The sequence below is a fragment of the Ornithorhynchus anatinus genome, chromosome 4 (genome assembly GCF_004115215.2).
Source record: "Ornithorhynchus anatinus isolate Pmale09 chromosome 4, mOrnAna1.pri.v4, whole genome shotgun sequence".
NCBI lineage: Eukaryota > Metazoa > Chordata > Mammalia > Monotremata > Ornithorhynchidae > Ornithorhynchus > Ornithorhynchus anatinus.
Window position 1 is genome coordinate 113,314,715 of NC_041731.1, and position 21,684 is coordinate 113,336,398.

General features: G+C 41.7%; 1 protein-coding gene across 4 annotated transcripts in view; it reads left to right on the plus strand.

The window, feature by feature from the left end:
• The window catches only part of ERICH3 (glutamate rich 3), a 118,112-nt gene that overhangs the window by 88,511 nt on the left and 7,917 nt on the right, over window positions 1-21,684 (plus strand). For 3 of the 4 annotated variants that reach the window (XM_029063370.2, XM_029063369.2, XM_029063371.2), the window contains 3 exons: window positions 2,060-2,296; window positions 17,359-17,802; window positions 21,187-21,324. In XM_029063370.2, the coding sequence (XP_028919203.1) occupies window positions 2,060-2,296; window positions 17,359-17,802; window positions 21,187-21,324 (819 nt within the window). The remainder of the gene's footprint in view (window positions 1-2,059; window positions 2,297-17,358; window positions 17,803-21,186; window positions 21,325-21,684) is intronic. The other variant, XM_029063372.2, reaches the window with a different exon arrangement.

Consider the following 21,684-nt stretch of genomic DNA (forward strand, 5'->3'; position numbering starts at 1 on the left):
AGTTTCTGCAAGATGTTTTTGGACCAGATTAATTTAATTTTAACATATCACTATGCATTAATTTGATATCCAAATGTTTTGATAATTCTTCAATTGAAATCTTACATATCTGAGGCTCTGCATTGCATTACTTTATATTAGTTTTTGGATTAAGAGTGTGTTCTGAAGCAGCGTGGCTCAGTGGAAAGAGCACAGGCTTTGGAGTCAGGGCTCATGAGTTCGAATCCCAGCTCTGCCACTTGTCGGCTGTGTGACTGTGGGCAAGTCACTTAACTTCTCTGTGCCTCAGTTCCCTCATCTGTAAAATGGGGATTAAGACTGTGAGCCCCACGTGGGACAACCTGATTCCCCTGTGTCTACCCCAGCACTTAGAACAGTGCTCGGCACATAGTAAGCGCTTAACAAATACCAACGTTATTTATTATTATTATTATAAATTAACTTGGATTTATTGTTTTCTCTCTTTGCCTTCTATACCTTGTCTATTAAGCAGAGTGGCTCAATGGAAAGAGCCCGGGCTTGGGAGTCAGAGGTCATGGGTTCTAATCCTCACTCCGCCACTTGTCAGCTGTGTGACTTTGGGCAAGTCATTTCACCTCTCTGGGCCTCAGTTACCTCATCTGTAAAATGGGGATTAAGTCTGTGAGCCCCATGTGGGACAACCTGATTATCTTGTATCTATCCCCCGCCCAGCCCCACCAGCGCTTAGTGCTTGGCACATAGTAAGTGCTTAACAAATACCATTATTATTATTACTTCAGTTACTGAATGCAGAGCACTGTACTGAGCACTTGGTAGATTACAATACAACATAATTGGTAGACACATTCTCAGCCCACAGCGAGTTAGGCGTTTACTGTGTGCCAAAAAATCTACTAAGCACTACGGTAGATAAAAGATTATCAGGTCGGACCTAGATGCTGCCTCGCATGGGTCTTATATTCTTGCTAGTTGGGAGTAGAGAGCATATCTATGGATTTGCCCTTTGTTGGGCAGGGATTGTCTCTGTCTGTTGCCGAATTGTATGTTCCAGGTGCTTAGTACAGTGTTCTGCACGAAGTAAGTGCTCAATAAATACGATTGAATGAATTTTATGACACTTGTCAAGTGTTAAATACAGTGCAGTGCATGCAGTAGGTGCCCAGTAAATACCATTACAATACTGTTATTATATACTGACAGCTGCATTTGCTAATATCTTGTTGGTATCCCTAGTCTCCAGTGCCCAGTTAATGGGTGAAAAATGATGATGATTGTTATTATTAGTTATAGTAATGATGATAATATTTAAGTGATTACTATGTGCCAAGCACTGTACTAAACCCTGGGGTAGATACCAGATAATCATGTCCCACATGGGGCTCACGGTACAAGTAGGAAGGAGCTCAAGTTTTGCATCCCCATTTTCCTGATGAGGGAACTGAGGCACAGAGAAGTTAAGTGACTTGTCCTAGGTCACAGACCAAGTAAGTGGCAGAGTCAAGATTAGAACTCAGGTCCTGTGACTCCCAAGTCCATGGTCTTTCCACTAGGAAACACTGCTTTGGTACAAGTGAATCAAAGCAAAGAAAGCGGGATTGTGTCCTCTCCTCCTCTTTTAGCCAAGCGAGGCGGGGAAACACTGCATGCAAGATTCTTCTCAACAGCCAGGATGTTAGGAAGATTGTGGTGGTCGTGGCCTCCCTGATAATAACTGTGACCACCAGTGTGACGTTTTGATGAGCGCTGAGTAGCCGCAAATTCTGCTTTTCTTGTCTTTAGCACTGTCTCTGTTTTTTTTAATATTATTTTTGTGTTTTTATTGTTTCCTTGACTGTCTGATGTATATACATCAGTGTCTGTTTCCTTATTTTAAGATTGCATGTGCTGTGGCGGTCAGGCACCATGTCAGATTTTCACCAGTATGGTTTTTTTTTCCAGCAGTTAGAACAATGCTGTGCACAAAGTACATGCTCAATAAATACAATCACCACTACTGTTCGATAGTGTATCAAACCAGAATAGGCTAAGTATTCTGAATTGTGTTTTCTGTCTTAAATGGTGTTTTCCTTTCTTCTAGAATATGATGAGGATTTTGAGATAGATGAGGAAAAATCAGATGAGAAATTTAACAAAGAAGGACAGTGTGATGATCAAGTGAATGGAGTTTCAAAGTCCCAGTCGGATGATGAAAAAGATCACTTAGACCATGAACAGGAGAGTAAAACCTCATCTGAAAAAGCACCAGAGGCCTCTGAGAGTGAAAAAGATGAAAGTGATTCACACTCTGACAGTGAGTTGGAAGAAGATGAGCAGGGTCAGTTGTTTTTCTCAACGTAAGATATATCCATGCCGTCTTTTATCTTCAGACTCTATTTCTGCTTAACATCCGCGAATGGTTTGAAGGGAGTGTTTGGGGCCATATCCACCTTTTGATACCTGGGCCTCTCTGAGTTTTAGCTAGAAAAGGTTAGAAATTCAAGTTCTGGGATTGCTGTCTGACAATTGTTCTCAGGGCTATTTTAGAAAGTATTGTTGAAAAAATAATTTTTGATGGTGGACTAGGCAAGTAATATTAAGTAATATTTATCTACTAGATGCTGGAATAAAACAGTGGATGGGGAATTGTTTTCCAATCCACCAAACCCACATGTGGAAAAAGGATCCCGAATGGGGTATATCAGTCGATCATTCATTCATATTTATTGAGTGTTTACTGGGTGCAGAGCACTCTACTAAGCACTTGGGAGAGTACAGTATAACAGAGTTGTTACACACGTTTCCTGCCCACAATGAGCTTACAGTTTACAGGGATATAGGTAGCTCAGTGTAGTGGGAAATGATCAGAAATGGAATCAAAGCTGAGGTTAGTTCTTGTATGTGTAGTATAAATTGTACTTTCCATATGCTAATGATGATGACATTTGTGGTATTTCTTAATCAGTTACTATGTGCCAAACACTGTGTTAAACGCTGCGCTAGATAGAAGATAATCAGGTCATTCACTGTGCCCATCCTTTATGGGATCTCAGTTTAAGAGGGTTGGAGTACAGATATTTCATCCCCATTTTATAAATGAGGAAGCTAAGATACATATAGTTTTAGTGACTTGTCCGAGAACAAGCAAGGGGCCAATGAGAAAAAAGTCAAGTAAAGGCAAGCATTTTGGGATTTCTCCAAGAATCCTGTTACCAACGTTAGAAAGGGGCTATTGAGCTAGTTTGAACTTTGATCAGTACAGGACTTCAGCTTATGCTCTTATGCCTATGTTACGATTTGTAATGTCCTACCTGCTCGAGCGTGCCCCATTTGGGTTCCCCAGAGAATAATTGCTTGGATTAATGCTTGGATCAATATTGGCATCCATCCTTCTACAATCAGCAAACTTCATTTATTCAACCCATCATATTTATTAAGTGCTTACTGTGTGCAGTGCACTGTACTAAGCACTTGGGAAAGTACAATACAGCAATAAACAGTGACATTCCCCGACCACAATGAGCTCACAGTCTAGAAGGATCCTAATATACTGAGTTTTGTTTTAGTGCTGGTGAACGGGGTCTTCATCATGGTAATCCTAACATGCCTTTTGATCATGTTGAATATGGACAGTAGGAAATAGTCATAAAATTCTTGTATTCATTGAGCCCTGTTTAACGAGCACTTTACTAAGCACTTGGGAAAGTAAAATACACAGGTTAGTAGTAACAGTCATAATAATTGGGACATTTATTAATCACTTACTCTGTGATTATACTAATTACTATGATTGATATAAGGTAATCATGTTCCACAGTCAGTGTTGCAGATGAGGGAACACAGGTACAGAGAAATTAAGTGATTTGCCCATGGTCACACAGCAGATATTTAGTGGAAGCAGGATGAGAACCCAGATCCTCTGACTCCCAGTCCTCTGACTCCCAGGCCCTCGCTCTTTCCATTAGGCTCTGCCGCTTGTCAGCTGCGTGACCTTGGGCAAGTCACTGAACTTCTCTTTGCCTCAGTTACCTCATCTGTAAAATGGGAATGAAGACTGTGAGCCCTACGTGGGACAACCTGATTACCCTGTATCTACCCCAGCGCTTAGAACAGTGCTTGGCACATAGTAAGCACTTAACAAATGCCAACATTATTATTATTATTATTAGGCCACGCTGCTTCTCATCTCATGGAAGCCGCAATCCTAGTCCACAAGGAGCTTACAGTCTACGGGGGAGACTGACATGAAAATAAATGATAGGGGAAATAGTAAAGTATAAGTAAGAATATGTGCTTAAGTACTGTGGCGCTGGAGTGAGCTTGGGTACACAGCCAAATGCCTTCTAGACTGTGAACCCTTTGTGGACAAAGATTGTCTCTATTTGTTGCTGAATTGTACTCCCCAAGCTCTAGTACAGTGCTCTGCACACAGTAAGCGCTCAATAAATATGGTTGAATGAGTGAATGAAAGAAAGGCATAGTTGATGCAGAGGTGAGAGTGAGTAGGGGAAATGAGAACTTAGACAGGGAAGGTCTCTTGGAGGAGATGTGATTTTATGGGGCTTTGAAGATGGGAAGAGTAGTGGACTGTTGGGTACGAAAGGGTTGGGAGCTGCAAACCCGAAGTAAAATTCATTCATTCATTCAGTGGTATTTCTTGAGCACTTACTGTGTGCAAAGCACTGTAGTAAGCACTGTGGGCAAGGAGTTAATGGGATAGATGAGCTCAAGGTACAGAGATTAGGTTGGTGTTAGATGAGCAGAATGTGTAGATTGAGTTGTAATTGGAAATCGGCAAGGTGAGGTAGAGGGAGAAACTTGATTTAGTGCCCTATAGTGAGTTTCTGCTTGGTGAGGAAGTAGATATGAAGCCATTGGAAGTTTCTGAGAAGAGATACTGACTCAGTTTTTTTTTTTTTTTTTTAAATTTCGAAAAAGTGATCTGGGCAGTAGGATGAAGTATGAACTGGGGCAGGGGGAGTCAGGAGGAAGGGAGGTCAGCAAGGAGGCTGAGTCAGTAGTCAACTTTGGAAATGGTAAATGCTTGGATCAATGAGGTAGCAGTTTGATTGGAGAGGAAAAGGTGGATTCTAGAGATGTGAAGAGAGATGTGCCAAGATTGAATGTGTAGGTTGAAGGAGAGAGATAAGCCGAGGGTAATGTCAAAGTTACGGGTCTGTGAGACAGAGAGGCTGGTGAAGTTGTCTATGGGGATAGGCAAGTCAGGGGTAGGGCAGGGTTTGGGTGGGAAGAGGAGGAGTTCCGTTTTGGACATGTGAAATTTAAGATGTCGCCAGGACATCCAAGTAGAGATGTCCCGAAGGCAGGAGGAAATGTGAGATTGCAGAGAAGTGGAGAGGTCAGGGAAATTTGGGAATCTTTTTTTATTTTTTTAAATGGTACTCGTTAGATTCTTACTAAGTGCTGGGGTAGGTGTAAGATAATCAGGTTGTTCACAGCCCCTGTCCCTCATGGAATTCACAGTCTAAGTAAGGAGGGGATGGATTTAATCCTTATTTTACAGGTAAGGTAAATAAGGCCTAGAAAACTCATGACTTGCCCAGCATCACACATCAGACAAGTGGAAGAGATGGGACTAGAACACAGAGCCTTTGATTCTGGGCTTGTGCTCTTTCTTCTAGGTCCTGCAGCTTTCTGCCTCTTTGCCTGTCTCCTTCTCTCAGTGATAGGCACAAGGAAAAATGTCCCTGCTTCTAACACTGCAGCTTTCACATGCTCTAGCTCCCAGTTAATAGTTTAATGGTCAGCAGCCTGTTTTCCCTGCAGAGAAAATGATGATGTGGTGAGGGGGTCTATGGGAGACAATTCCATCTGTCTGAAAGGTAGCCAGTTATCTCTCTGTAAGGCTTTACACTGCAAAATTTATATTTAGTCACTTGGAAGTCTTTCACTGTGTCAGACTCTGTCCAAGGCTGGAAAGTCCTCCTGCCTATTAGACTTCAGGCCTGAGATTCTGGGGGTTGGGAGTGCTTGGTTGATCCTTGAGTTCTCTTAATCGATGAAGTGCATTTATTGGGTACCTACTGTTGGCTAATCAATACTATCAATGGAATAATTTTTAGCATCCATTGTGTGCTGCAGAGCACCATACAAAGAGTTTGGAGAGCACAACAGAATTACTATACATGGCCCGTTCCCTCAAGGAGCTTACAGTCTAACAAGGAAAAATGATACTAAAATAAATTTCAGAGCCGTACTTTAGTCCTTTGGAGGCTAATGAGTATTTATACGATAGAGGTCATTGTGGACAGTGAACATGTCTGTCGACTCTGTTATATTGTATTCTCCCAAGCACTTAGTTCAGTGCTCTGCACAAAGTGAATGCTTAATAAATACCATTGACTGAATAAAGGTTTGATGTGACCGTTGGCTAAGCTATGGCTGAATGGACTATGGGCATCCCTGGGGACCCAAATTCATTAGTACTTCACTCAGTTAAAGGGACTGAATTACAGCACACTTATGAGCTGTGTCCTCTAATTAGTTCCTGAAAACAAGATCGATCAATCAGTAGTATTTATTGGTGGTATTTATTAGTATTTATTGGAAGATCTATTCCCTGTCCACAAGATTACAGTCTAGAGAAAGATGGAGGAGTCGAGTCACAAAGATTTTGGCACCAAAATTTAAGTGAGGGAATTACTGGGGCAGCAGCATGCATAGTGGATAGAGCATGGGCTTAGGGGTCAGAAGGGTGTGGGTTGTAATCCCAGCTCCACCACTTGTCTGCTGGGTGACCTGGGGCAAGTCACTACACTTCTTTGGGCCTCAGCGCCCTCATCTGTAAAATGGAGATAGAGACTGTGAGCCCCACACTGGAAGAGGGGCTGAGCCCAATCTGCTTTTCTTGTAATCATCCCAGTACAGTACAGTGCCTGGCACATAGTAAGCACTTAACAAATGCCATTATTATTATTATTACTAGTGATTTGTGCTTAGTGCAGGCCTGGACTCCTGCCTTGCAACTCCTCCAGTTGACCAGCCTTGCCCTCCCAAACTTGGGTACCCTGACTGCCCGGCGATGTCTGCTCTCCTTTCTGATGAAGATTTTTCTCAACCTATCAGTTTTTCAGGAGGCCAGAGGACGTGGCCTCTTAGTTCGCAGCATGCTGCTGAAACTCATAAATAGTTCTCTGAATAAACTGCCATTTTAAGGTTAAAAGTCATGAGGGTATTCATTAAGTACTTGCTATGTGCAAGGGTCGTCCTAAGTGCCGAGATAGCTAAAAAATAATCAGGTCGGCCACATTGCCGGGGCCCCAGGGGGCTCAGGGACTAAAAGGAGGGGAAAACAGGTACTTTATCTCCATTGTACAGATAAAGAAGCTGAAGCAAAGAGAAGCTAAGTGATTGTCCGAGGTCGCATAGCAGGCGAGTGACAGATCCTGGACTAGAACGACTCTTGCCTCAACATAGCTTCTTGTCTCTCCTGCTTCTAGCTTCCTTGATTTCATCGGGATGCTTTTGTGCTACAGATTAGCAGGTCTTGGTATGTGTGGTTGGAGAATTACTTTTAACCTAACAAGGAAGGAGTATGCCCTGCAAATAATACCATGAGGTCTTTAAGTAAATCTACTAGTGACAAAGTATATGTCGTCTCATCTTTTTTGATGTCAGATGCATACTGAGACCATGGAATTCCAGAAATCACTAAATTCTTTAACTGTCCTAATTAAGCATCCTGCTTTTATTATATGGATATGTTGGGAAGGACCTTACTGTCACTCGCTTCCTGAGAGGCATTTGGAAAACATATCGCTTATCACTTGACAGTCTGTTTCACATAAACACTTGTGTTGAGTCATCAATGAGTGATGCACTGCAGTGGGACATATGAGGGATAGAAAAGAGGACACTATCATGGGAATTATGACTGAACCATTCAGTCCTTTAAAAAGAATAACAACTTCCTGTTCTTTAAGTTTGTGGTGACTACTGCAGACATTAATTCATCAGTCGAGATGCATTGCCAGTGAAGAATAATATATGGACTGAGGAGGTGTAAAAGCAGACTGTCAGCAGAGACAATATTTTTATGGTCAGTAAACTTGGCATAGAGAGCTATACAGATAGGCTAACTCTTGGCATCATTTGTTACCGATTCAATGACGTTTCTGATCCAGTTCTTCAATTCTTGCCCTAACTTTATATAGAAAGAGAGAGACAGATAAATGAAGACTTTCAAAAGTATATGCTTTTATCCTGGTTTCACGGAAGGCTTTGTTGTTCGGACAATGAGGTCCAATCAGTCAACAGATTTAGTTGCAATGTTTTCCAATTCATACTTTACTAGAGTACCCTCTCTGCAGAGATCAACAGCTCGGAGGCTCTTAAGTGCCAAGATATATGAGAGAGGTTTTGAGAAAGGAGAAAATGATGTGTCATAATCGAGTTTGGGGTGTATCTATTTTCAGTTCGATTTAGTAGGTTCTTCATGAAGACATTGCTGACCGCTTCAGCTTTAAGTTACCTTTCATAGGATAGAATTCTTCTATCTCAGTCAACAGAATCTTTTGTCTAGTTCTGAAATATGTTGACGGCACTTACATTTGCTCAGGATGTAACTGAGAAAGTTTTCCATCAGAGGATCAGCTTCCACTGCTTTGGGACCCCCCAAAGTCATGCACTCGTTCTGCTCTTGTCCCCGCCTCTTATACTCCTCAAGATGGTCAACATCTCTTTGCAACATGGACTCGCCTCTGCCCCAGTCTCCTCTTTGGGCAGAGGGGTGATTTTCTCTGCTTTCTCAGATCTTTCTCAAATCTCCTCCTCCATGGCCACAGTGCCTTCCATCCCCGCCAGTGGACACATGACCTGGTCTCAGCCCCACAATTTAGTGGTCCCGGGGGCAGAGGACTGCCAGGCCTGGATACAGGCCGGGGCTGGTAACTGCCAGTAAAAAAAAAAAAGGTTTACAAATGTAGATCCAGAGCAGAGGGAACCATATATCTATAATTCTATTTATATTGATGCTAGTGATGCCTGCTTACTTGTTTTGCTGTCTGTCTTCCCCCTTCTAGACTGTAAACTCATTGTGGGCAGGGATTCTCTCTTTATTGCTGAATTGTACTTTCCAAGGACTTTGTACAGTGCTCTGCACACAGTAAGTGCTCAATAAATACGATTGAATGAATGCAGGGAGCATCGCAGAAGCCCACAGGAACAGAGAGGGCTGGACCGAGGAAGACGGGATGAAGATACTTCCTTGGTGAAGCCATCACAGTTGAATTAAAGGAGGTGTTTCAATCTGCTACCGTGGGACCACTGAGAATTAACCACTTAATTCTTGTCCCATAAACTCTCATCCCACATTTTGAGCTGTTTCCACCTGTTTTCCAATTTAACTTAATGAGATGATGGAGTCTCCTGTGGAGAACAATGGATAAGTCTCTGTCCGAAGTCTTCAGGATTGAGGATGACAGGAAGGATTATTGTGTGTGCTGGTCATTTTCCTCAGTGTCACTTGAACTCTCTTCTCTGCCACTTTTGTTTACGCAGCACATTTCCAAGGCCATCAATCAATCAATCGTATTTATTGAGCGCTTACTGTTTGCATAGCACAGGCAATGGTTTTTCACAAGCAGACATATTTATCAGTGTTATCATTACTAATACTAATAGTTCATGTGTTCGAATCCCGGCTCTGCCACTTGTCAGCTGTGTGACTGTGGGCAAGTCACTTAAATTCTCTGTGCCTCAGTTACCTCATCTGTAAAATGGGGATTAACTGTGAGCCTCACGTGGTACAACCTGATCACCCTGTATCTACCCCACTGCTTAGAACAGAGCTCTGCACATAGTAAGTGCTTAACAAATGCCAACATTATTATTAATAGTAATGATAATAATGCTAATAATCTTTGGACATGCTTATTATGTGCCAAGCACTGTAATAAGTGCTGGGATAGAGATAGTGGATTGGACACAGTCCACTGTTCCACAGTCTGAGTGGGAGGATGAACACATATATATTGACTCCCCATTTTATGGCTGAGAACTAAATTACAGAGAATTTAAATGACTTGTCCAAGGTCGCTCAGCAGGCAAATGGCAGAGCTGGGATTAGAGTCATGTTTCATGACTCCCGGTCCTGTGCTCTTTCCACTAGGCAACACTTCCTCGCTTTATGCCCAAGTTGATCTCAGCATAATGCCAAGTTTCTGCCCAAGCACCGTCACCCAGCGGCTGGTTGCTTTCCCGGGCGCTTTTGATCTCTAATGTCCACAGCTATTATTAGCTATTATTCAGCATTCCCGCCAGGACTGTCCACCTAACAGAATAAATGTCCTGAGCATTTCTTCTGTTAGATACTGCTACCGTGCTGGTAGAAACTCTCATAATATCCTGACTGGATTATTGTGTCAGCCTCCTCTCTGGTCTATCTTCCTCCTGTCTCTCCACACTCCAGTCTATTCTTCATTCCGCTGCCCGGATCATTTTCCTACAGAAACGCTCTGGGGATGTTACTCCCCTCCTCAAAAGCCTCCAGTGTTGCCTATGAACCTTCGCACGAAACAAAAACTCCTCACTCTTGGCTTCAAAGCTCTCCATCACCTTGCCCCCTCCTACCTCACCTCCCTTCTCTCTTTCTACTGCCCGCCCCGTACAATCTGCTCCTCTGCCACTCACCTCGTCACGGTCACCCATTTGTGCCTGTCCCGTCGACCCCTGGCCCACGTCCTGCTGCTGTCCTGGAATGCCCTCCCTCCTCACCTCCCCTCTTCAAAGCCCAGTGAGAGCTCACCTCCTCCTAGAGGCCTTCCCAGACTGAGCCCCCCTTTCCCTCTGCTTCTCCTCCCCTACCCATTCCCCCCCTCCCTCCCCCCCTTCCCCTCCCCTCAGCACTGTGCATATTTGTACATATTATTTATTACCCTATTTATTTTGTTAATGATGTGTATATCTCTATGATTCTATTTATCTTGATGATGTTGTCTTGTTTTGTTTTGTTCTTCTTTGCTTTGCTATCTGTCTCCCTCATTTAGACTGTGAGCCTGTTATTGGGCAGGGTTTGTCTCTATCTGCTGCCGAATTGTACATTCCAAGTTCTTAGTACAGTATTCTACACATAGTAAGTGCTCAATAAATAGTATTGATTGATTGATCACCACTGAATGGGTAGCTCCAGCAGGCTTTCAATCAGATGGTATTTATTGAGTATTTACTGCGTTGAGAGCACTGTAATTAGCACTGAAGAAAGTACAATAAAATAGAGCTGGTAGAAGTAATCCCTACCCGGAAAGAGCATTCCTCTCCTTGCAGATCTGAGGCTAAAACCCAGGTTTCTTGATCTCCAGAGATGTGTTCTTTGTACTGTATCAAACAGCAGGACTTCTGGGTTGGTTTTATATACAGCCTCAGTGTATCCAGTGTGAAGGATATTAATGGAGAATGTCAGAGTAGTTGAGTCATTTAAAGCGATCCATACATACTATATTCATTATCATCATTGTCATTTATTCTGCTTTTCTGGAAAAATAATAGAAAGTGGTTGATTTTTACATTAAGCCATTTTATTTTAATGTGCAAGTAAGGGGGAAATGAGTTGAAAATCCTAAAATAAAGTGATGTGCTTTGAGCTTTTTCTTTGGGTTTTGTTTTCTGGGTTTATTTAATGCTTCCTGTTGTGTATAAGTTTGAAATTGACTCTGTTGTAGCAAAAGGAACAGAAGGATTTGGGAGCAATATTGCCTTTATTGCTTTTCATTTGTAGCATGGATCTTCTAGTATTGCTCCTTGCTAATGACCTATTCAATCCTGGTGAAGGTTAGACTATTGAATAAATTGGAAAACCATCTTAGCCATTTTTCCCTAAAAATGTAGTTTTAATTCTCATTTTTCCTTCAAAATGTAGTTTTAAATCTAGTTTTATGTATTCTGATTATCAAGTGTTCATATCTAGAAATAGGTTTTGGTGGCCAACTGACTTAGGAAACCAAAGAATGAAGAACTTCATTACAATTACTACTACTATTACTGCTGCTACTAATTATTATTATTGTCGGTATATTTGTTCAGTGCTTACTATGTGTCAAGTACTGGGCTAAGGGTAAGGCGATCAGGTCAAACACAGTCCTGTTCTACATGGGGCTCATGGTCTAAACAGAAGAGAGGACAAGAATTAAATCCCCAGTTTAAAGATGAGGAAACTGAAGCACAGGAAGGTTAGTGACTTGTCCAAGGTCACACAGCAGGCAAGTGACAGAGCTAAGATTAAAACCCAGGTCCCATGATTCCCAGAGTCATGGTCTTTCCACTAGTCCACACTGCTTCTACTTACTCATTTAGTACATTAGGATAGCTCTTACTCTATCCTACTCTATCAATTATTTTGGCACATTATAATGATAATAATAGTATTCATTATGTGCTTGCTCTATGCTAAGCAGTAATATTGATGCAAAATAATCAGATCACAAACAGCTCTTGCCATACATGGGCCTTCCAGTCAAAGAGGAAGGGAGCAAAAGTATTTTATCCCCATTTTACAGATGAAGAAACTGAAGCCCAGAGAGGTTGAATGACTTGCTAAGGATCACACAGCAACCTCCCAGTGAGTAAGAGAAGCTAGAAATCCAATTTCCTGACTCCCAGTCCTGTGTTCTTACCACTAGGCCCGGCAGCCTCAAATAATAGGATGGACACCAAGGAAGAAACCTTCATAACATTCTTCCAAGGTTCCAGGGCCAACTGATTTCACGGTTGGATGGCTCAGTGGTCTGGTCCAATATATAGGTTAGAACCCATGGTTCCTGACCCCCCAGCTCTGTGCTTTTTCCATTTGACCACACTGCCTTTGCCTTGTTCGCAATTGGAGCCTGGGTGATGAAGTCCTATAGTAATGCATCCTTTTTGAGCCAAAGCCAACCCTTCCGACAGATTTCCTCCAGAACTAGATTAGTCCAAATTGGTTTCTTTTCCCCCACGGGAGACTATTCCAGGCCCTTTACTCAGCACAAATTCATTTATCATACAAAGGTGGGGGAATGGTAGCCAAAACCCTACATCCAAAGAACACGACAAATTAAAGGCAAAACATAACTAGTCACCTTGGGGATCATTTTGAAGCTAATGAAATTTCAGAACATGACAGCCATATTTCACGATCAGGCATTATTAAGAGATAATCAAGATGAGATCAGTCATTTTATAAAGGATGGTATGGGAGATTGGAGAATTTTACCAACAATTCAAGGGTGATGAAAAGGATTCTGTACTAATTTTCCATCCCTCTCTTTCTTCCCCCTCCCCTATTCTGAAAATGGATACATTTTAGCCAGTGCCAGGGAAACTGAGGGCCCACCAAGCCAAGGACCACAGTCAGTTTAGCAAATTTGGGACACTCACATCCTCTTTCCTGGGTCTTTCATCATCACGGAATTCTCCAAATGACCTTGGAGAGGTGGTGTGGGAAGTAGCACTCAACTCCCTCCACTTCTGCCTGAATGGACCCGTCTGCCTATCTGGCCTCTAGTGTGGAATTGTCCCATCTGATAGAGAAAAATCCAGGAAGCTGTTTCTCCCCAGCTTCAGATGTAGCATCATCTCTGCCAAGAGAGGAAGATGCAAGCTTAATATCTCCTTAATGAGAACAAAGAGTGAGACTAAAAATGGGGATCATTTTTCTTCCTTTATATTGACCAATGCTGATGCATAGTTCTCATAAAATTAGTCTTGATCAATTTCTGTTGGCCTCAGTGCAAGAATGTTTCCCAACAAATGGGCAGAAGATGAACAAACGTGGAGGCAAACTTAAGTTATATGATTAAGTAGGAGGGAGCTCTGGCCACTGAAATATTGCAAAGAAAAGGATGGATACTCATAAAGCTTCAAGATGATGCTTCATGACTCTTCTCCTGAGGCAGAATACAAATTGAACCATAATTGTTTCACCCTATTCCCATTATAGAAGTTCCTGAGCCTCCCCTCTATGGGACCAGGCACCCAAGTAAATTAGTTTGTGAATGATGAATGAGTCTAAGATTTGCTAGCATCAGGATTGCTAAATGTTGGCCCCTGCCGTTGAAGTGGGTGATTTTTGTAAGCTTCCAGCACGGAGTGCTCCAGCAGTTCTTGAATAATGTCAGCTAATTATGTAGGTAGTGAAAAACACCACGGAGAACAACAGCTAACCAGTGCTTTCCCCAAACACTTAGAGTTGGTCAGCCCTTTGTGAGATCACTGGCAGTAATGTAAGAGAATTAGTGTAAACAAGCCTGGGAAATAAGCAAACTTGCTGTCAGGCAAGGGTTTACAGGTCACAAATGCTTGGAAAAAAGGGAGTGGCTGGTGGACCCCCAGTATTCCCTCCCAAACACATGTCCCGGTGGGGGAAACAAGAAGATAGTGGAATTGGTTGACCCAGTTGTATAGATTATTTAAGCTTGTTGCTGTCTGGGTGCCCTCTTTTTGGCCTCCTTGTCAAAGGTGACCTAATTTGGGGGAGCTCAGGGTGAGAGGGATGAGACAGGGCCAAGGAAAGGGACAAAAAAAAAAGAAAGGAAGAAAGAAAGATAATCAGAAAATAGAATATAAAAATGGATACTGAATAATTAATAGTAATAATTGTGATGAATAGTAATAATAGTGTAGGAGGGAAAACAGGTACTTAATCCCCCATATTACAGATAAGGACATGGAGGCACAGAAAAGTTAAGTGATTGCCTACAGAGCAGGCAAGTGGTAGAGCTGGGATTAGAACCCAGGTCATCTGACTCTCAGGCCTGTGTTCTTTCCATTAGCCCATGCTGTTTCTCCAAGAAATGGTGAGAGAGGAAGAATAAATATAAAGAGAGAGTGAGAGAGGGAAATGTAGACTGGGAGCCCCTTGTGGAACAAGGGCTTTGCCCAACCTCAATATCTTGTATCTTCTCTGGTGCTTACTTAATATGGTGCATAGCACATAGTAAGCACTCAACAATTACCACAGTAATAGCAGGCTAATAGCACATGAGAGAGCTGGGGTTAATTGTGTGTGTGTGTGTGTGTGTGTGTGTGTGTGTGTATTTGTGTGTGTTTGAGAAAAAGAGAGAGAGAGATTCAGAAAAGGAGAAATGATGGAGAAACTGAGAAAGGAAGAGACAGAGTAGGGGGCAAGCAGGATAATAGAGAGTGACAACAGGAAAGGAAACCTGAAGTTTGGTTACAGAGATGTTTAGCAAAGGTGTAGGGAGAGGGAGAATGGGGAAATGGGGAAAGAGGCTAAAGAAAATGGTGGGGGGAGGGCTGGAGAGAGGGACAACCCCATTTATCCCTTGCCATCTAGAGTGTTTAACCCAAGAAGGAAGCTGCTTCCTTCCCAAAGTGCCCCTCTGCCATCATGGACTGAAGGGCAGGGAAGAATTCTTGGCAGCGTAGGTTCCCTTCCCTAAAATCTCCCTCCATTCCTGGATGGCCTCAATATTCATTAATGCCCTAAGCAAAAGGAAAGAACCCAGGTGGCAATTGAATTGCAAGGCAAGAAATGGTTTATAAAAAGAAAACTAGTCCTAGGTAATGACCAAGTTTGCCAAGGTGCTGATGACAGTGGTATTTGTTAAGCATTTACTATGTGCCAGGCACTGTTCTAAGTGCTGGGGTAGGTATAAGGTAATCAGGTTGGACACAGTCCCTGTTCCACATAGAGCTCACAGTCTTAATCCCCGTTTTACAGATGAGGGAACTGAGGCCCAGAGAGGTGAAGTGATTTGCCCAAGCTCACACAGCAGACAAGTGGCAGAGCCGGGATTAGAACCCATGACCCTCTGACTCAAAGCCCGTGCTCTGTCCACTAACCCATGCTGTTGCTGCAATGAGTTAGGATTGGTGTTCTTGAACCAGTGATGCATGAGAAGCAGCGTGGCTCAGTGGAAAGAACTCGGGCCTGAGAGTTAGAGGTCGTGGGTTCTAATCCAGGCTCTGCCACTTGCCAGCTGTGTGACTTTGGGCAAGTCACTTCACTTCTCTGTGCCTCAGTTACCTCATCTGTAAAATGGGGATCAAAACTGTGAGCCCCACGTGGGATAACCTGATCTCCTTGTATACCCCCCAGTGCTTAGAAAGTGCTTTGCACATAGTAAGCGCTTAACAAATACCACCATTATTATGATGGGAAGCAGCGTGGCTCAGTGGAAAGAGCCCGGGCTTGAGAGTCAGATGTCATGGGTTCAAATCCCCACTCTGCCACCTGTCAGCTGTGTGACTGTGGGCAAGTCACTTCACTTCTCTGTGCCTCAGTTACCTCATCTGTAAAATGGGGATTAAGACTGTGAACCTCATATGGGACACCCCGATCACCTTGTATCTACCCCAGCGCTTAGAACAGTGCTCAGCACATAGTAAGTGCTTAATAATAATAATAATGTTGGTATTTGTTAAGCGCTTACTATGTGCAGAGCACTGTTCTAAGCGCTGGGGTAGACACAGGGGAATCAGGTTGTCCCACGTGGGGCTCACAGTCTTAATCCCCATTTTACAGATGAGGGAACTGAGGCACAGAGAAGTTAAGTGACTTGCCCACAGTCACACAGCTGACAAGTGGCAGAGCTGGGATTCGAACTCATGAGCCCTGACTCCAAAGCCCGTGCTCTTTCCACTGCGCCATGCTGCTTCACATGGCTTAACAAATGGCTTAACTTCATGGCTTAACAAATACCAACATTATTATCATTATTACTATTCATCTCCAGTCAATTGCAACAACAAGGAATGGGTGTGAGCATCATGTGGGTCAGGGACTGTGTCCAACCTGATTACCTTAGAACAGTGCTTGTCATGTAGTAAGTGCTTAACAAATACCATTATTATTATTATTATTATCTTAATGTGAAGTGGAATAAGGCACTTGAAATAAAATGCCCTATATCCAAGTGTTGCAGAACTACCTGCTAGGGTGATTGAGTTAAGGTGGCTCCCTTTTTTAAAAATGGTATTTGTTGGGATCTTATTATGTGTCAGGCACTGTACTAATCATTGGGGTAGATTCAAGATAATCAGAATGGACAGTGTCCATGTCCCACTTGGGGTTCAGTCTTAATCCTCATTTCATGGATGAAGTAACTGAGGCACAGAGAAGTTTAAGTGAATTGCCCAAGATCACACAACAGATAAGTAGCAGAACCAGACTTAGAACATAAATCCTCTGACTTGTAGACTTGTGCTCCTTCCACTAGGCCACCCTGCTTCTCTAAAAGATGGTAATTTTCACCAGTATGGTTCCTTCTGCAGACAGATTCCTGATTTCTTTATACCAAATCTCAACAGAAATGCAGCATGCCTAATATGCTGCACCACTTTAGAAATTCCTGATTTTCAATGATTGGATAATTGGGGAAATGAGATACCGGGTGAGCAGTAAAATCAAATGCTGCCAAAAAATAATGCCAATTTCATTGTTTGTAGATAGGAAAAGTGACTCATCAATCTCTTCGAGAAGTTCTCCATGTGTTAGTACCAGTGAAGAAGAATCTGAAGCTGAAGAAAAGGAAGTCCACATAAAGGACATCGAAGGGCAAGAGACCGAAAGAGTGTTTTCTAGGGAAGCAACAGAAAATGATCAGGCAGGAAAGGTCCACATTTTAGCTGAGGACTCTCTAGTAAATGAAGTTGGATGTGAAGAAGAAATCGAAGCCGAAAATTCGACATCTGAAACTGTGTCAAGGCTGGAAGAAGGTAAGAATGTCAGTGAAGGTGAAGATGAGCAGAGCAACCGGAAAGCTGGACAAAAGATGTCTCTGGAACACAAGTCTAAACAAGGGGAGAATGAGGTCTTGCTGGCTCTGGAGGGAAACCTGACTGAAATGGAGCATCAAAAGGAGGAACCTTTGGAAGATGATGAAAGTGTTGGTGAGTTTAGTTCTTGAATTCCAAGTACTTAGTAGAGTGCTCTGCACATAGTAAGCACTCAATAAATACGATTGAATGAATTCTGACAGAGTCCTGTCTGGGGAGGGGTGATTTCAGTCAGTCAGCCAATCATATTTATTGAGCGCTTACCGAGTGCAGAGCAGTGTACTAAGTGCTTGGGAGAATACAATACAACAATGAGACACATTCCCTGCCCACAATGAGCCTTCAGTCTAGGTACTCCACTGGCACATGGCAGTGACAAAATTGTGGGAAAGCCTACCTTGGAAAAAACCCTTGAAAAACCATTTTACATTTCCAAAAACTCTTGCAGGATGCCTTTTCCCCCTCCCCTCACCTTCAGGCCCTCCAAGTTCACTCCCATTGGGAATGGGCTGTTCAGATAACCATTCTGAGAGATTTTGATATAGTCCTTAGCCACTGAGTAGCAGTCATTCAGTCAGTCAGTCAGTGATATTTGAGTGCTTACTATATGCAGGCCACTATCTTAAGAACTTGAAATAGAATTCATATTTTCTTTCACATGCAAGTTTAAAATGTCTTTGAGTTTTCCATGTTTTTCTCTGATACATTATTACAGTCAATTTAATATGAAGTTTGTTCACTATAATCTACATTGTTTTTGGGAAAAATAGGGGTCTGATTTTCAAATCTTAAAAAAAAAAAAAACCTACCAGGATTTCAAGTGAAATGGTGAAATGGTGAAATGGAGCGAGTATTTCCAGATTTGGAGAAAATTTTTAATACTAGATTTGTAGTGAATTCCTGAAGATTTTCCAGTCACCTCTCTGAAATGTCACTCAAGCCATGAATTCTAATTTGATTCTAATGAAAAACACCACTGATTGCTTAATTTGTGCTTAGCACCATAAGGATTTATTTTGGCAGTTCTAGTTATAAATCAACTTCGGCAAGCATATCAATGCTGGAGGGGAACTTTTAAAAGTTATTTGCATATCTTTTAAAAGACCATCATCTTTGAAAATGAATGATAGGTATGCATTTATATATCAATATAACTATCCTTCATATGGTTAGATCTATGTAGATAGATACATAAATATACATAATATACTTTATGACAGCATGTTTATAAACTACTAAGCTAAGTTTAACTGAATTTTATGGCAGGCAGCTTTGATTGTGCATTAAGTTGTAATGCATAATTTTTGGTGATTCAGAAGATTTATACCATCATATGAGATAGATGTGATAATTGACACAGAAGCATTTACAACATCATTTCAATTTTATTTTGGAAAACTAAATTTTCAGTCAGGATTTATGCAAGTACAAATCCTTTTGCAATGAATTGGGAAGATATAATTTTTGAGGTAATATAGATGATGGATAACATAGGAAATAAGTTTGACTTTGATCATATTAGCTAAAAGTTATTAGATTCTCTTTTGAATCATCAAATTGCATTGGTTTTCTGCTTCTTCAAATATAAGAAAAACAGAATTATTGACCAACAAATGTATTGCTTCTAATCATTCAATTAGTGTATCTTCATTCGGATTATATCTACATGGTTGAACTTTTTTGTCGTATTTTCTTCAATTGCTCCTGTTTAGTATTTATTGAGTTCCCATGATATACTGTACATTGACTTAAATGTTGTCAATTGATTTCAAGACTGCTTAAAAAGATCCTGTACTGAATTGGCACATCATCTCCTTCATCATTATACATCATCTACACTTATTTGGTTTAGGTAGAGTGATGTAGTAGAAGGAGTATATTTCTGGAAGTTGGAGGCCAGGGTTCTAGTTCCAGCTGGGATGGCAGCAACAATCATTGGTATTTATTATATGCTCACTGTGTGCACAACATTGTAATAATAATAATGGTGGTATTTATTAAGTGCTTACTATGTGCCAAGCACTGTTCTAAGCACTGGGGTAGATCCAAAGTAATCAGGTTGTCCCACGTGGGGCTCACAGTCTTAATCCCCATTTTACAGATGAGGTAACTGAGGCACAGAGAAATTAAGTGAGTTGCCTAAAGCCTCACAGTTGACAAGAGGCAGAGCTGGGATTAGAACCTATGACCTATAACTCCCAAGCTCATGCTCTTTCCACTAAGCCACGTTGCTTCTCTGTTGGACACAGTCCCTGACACAGTCCCTGTCCCACATGGGGCTCACATTCTCAATCCCCATTTTACATATGAGGTAACTGAGGGATATAGAAGTGAAGTGACTTGCCCAAGGTCCTACAGCAGACATGACTTGCCCAAGGTCCTACAACAGACAAGTGGTGGAGCCGGGATTAGAACCTATGACCTCTGACTCCCAAGCCCGTGCTCTTGCCACTGTACGAAGTGTTTGGACGAGTACGATATAACAGACTTTGCAGACTCGTTCCCTGCCCACACTGAGTTTACAGTCTAGAGGGTCTATTATCTTAGCTCCTCAGGAGAATTTGAATTTACCTCAATTTCCAGATTCATAGTATAATGGCATTTTAGTACTGGTGGTTTATCCTCACTGACTGTTTCACTTCTCAAACAGACTTTCAGAATGGCTGCCCCATTGCTCAGTCGATCAGTGGTATTAATTGAGCAGTTATGGTATGCAGATTATTGTCCTAACATTTGTGAGAATGCAAAACAATAAATCGGATAGAGCTGATCCCTGCCTATGGGACCTTATGTATGAGGTTAGCAATTAACTTATCAGATTAGGAGAAATTTGTTGTCATCTGATGTTAGCAATTTGCCAGCTAAAATATTATTTAAAGCCAGAACTAAATTTTGCATTTGGTTAGCTCGACCCACCTTTACATATTTGCTGATTAGCGTGCATGGATAGCATTCTCTTGACCATTTTATGAACAAGATGGAATATTTTCATTTTTGGCTAGAGGGAGTCCCGAGAGTGCACCATTCAGTGCAACAGAATCTTCATAATCAAAACAAATCTGGTAGTTGGAATTTAAGAAACAGTGGGTTTATGAAATAAGTAAGCATAAAGAAGTATTTTAGCATAAGCAAAACTCCAGCTAAATGTTGTCTTGCCTCCAATCGTTCCACTGCATGAACATTTTAGGACACTGTGATAAATCACCCTTTATTGGCATATGATGTGGCAGTCCTGTTTTACATGAATATCTTTTCGTTTAAAATTCTCACAATGGCCCTTTTTTGCATGAGTATCTATTTTGTTTGGAATTCTCACAGTAATCATCTTGGATTTTTTTCATGAAATCTTGGCTTGGTAATTTTATCTTAATGCATCTTCAAAGCATTATTATAGTTAAGCTTTAATGGGCTTGAATTAACCCAGCTTTGTCATGATTCTAAAGCAAACTGTTTGAAATTATTCATTTTTTTTAACCCACCCCATTTGGAAAATTGAAGACTGCAAAGCAGTTCAAGAGAAAATAGCAGAGGCAAATGGAAAGGTTGAATGTTCCCATTCTGTGCTTGTACCCAGCAATTCCAGTACAAGTGAAGAGGAGCAAACCTTCAGGAAAAGTGTGTATGATGCGACTAGAGGTAAATCATTGCCCATGATTCATTTATAATCTCCTCTGAAAGTAACTGATAGAGAAGTCTAAGCTACTGATAGGGAAGTCTCTGCCCGCTGTCTGTCACTCATCTTTCTGTCCTTCCTTCCATTTTCTCTGGACAGTTTCCTTTTCCTCTCATGAATAAGATCACGATATCTAATAGGTTATTCTTGAGTCAAATGTGATGTTCAATAAATCATTTACAGCAGGGGCTTTGCCCGATCATAAAAAAGCTGCCCACCAGATGATAGTGTTATGCAGAGAAGGATTCTGGCATCTTTTATTGTCTGTTTGAGCCACTACTACAAAAAAATTTGGGTTTACTGGCTTCTTCTGATCAGTCAAG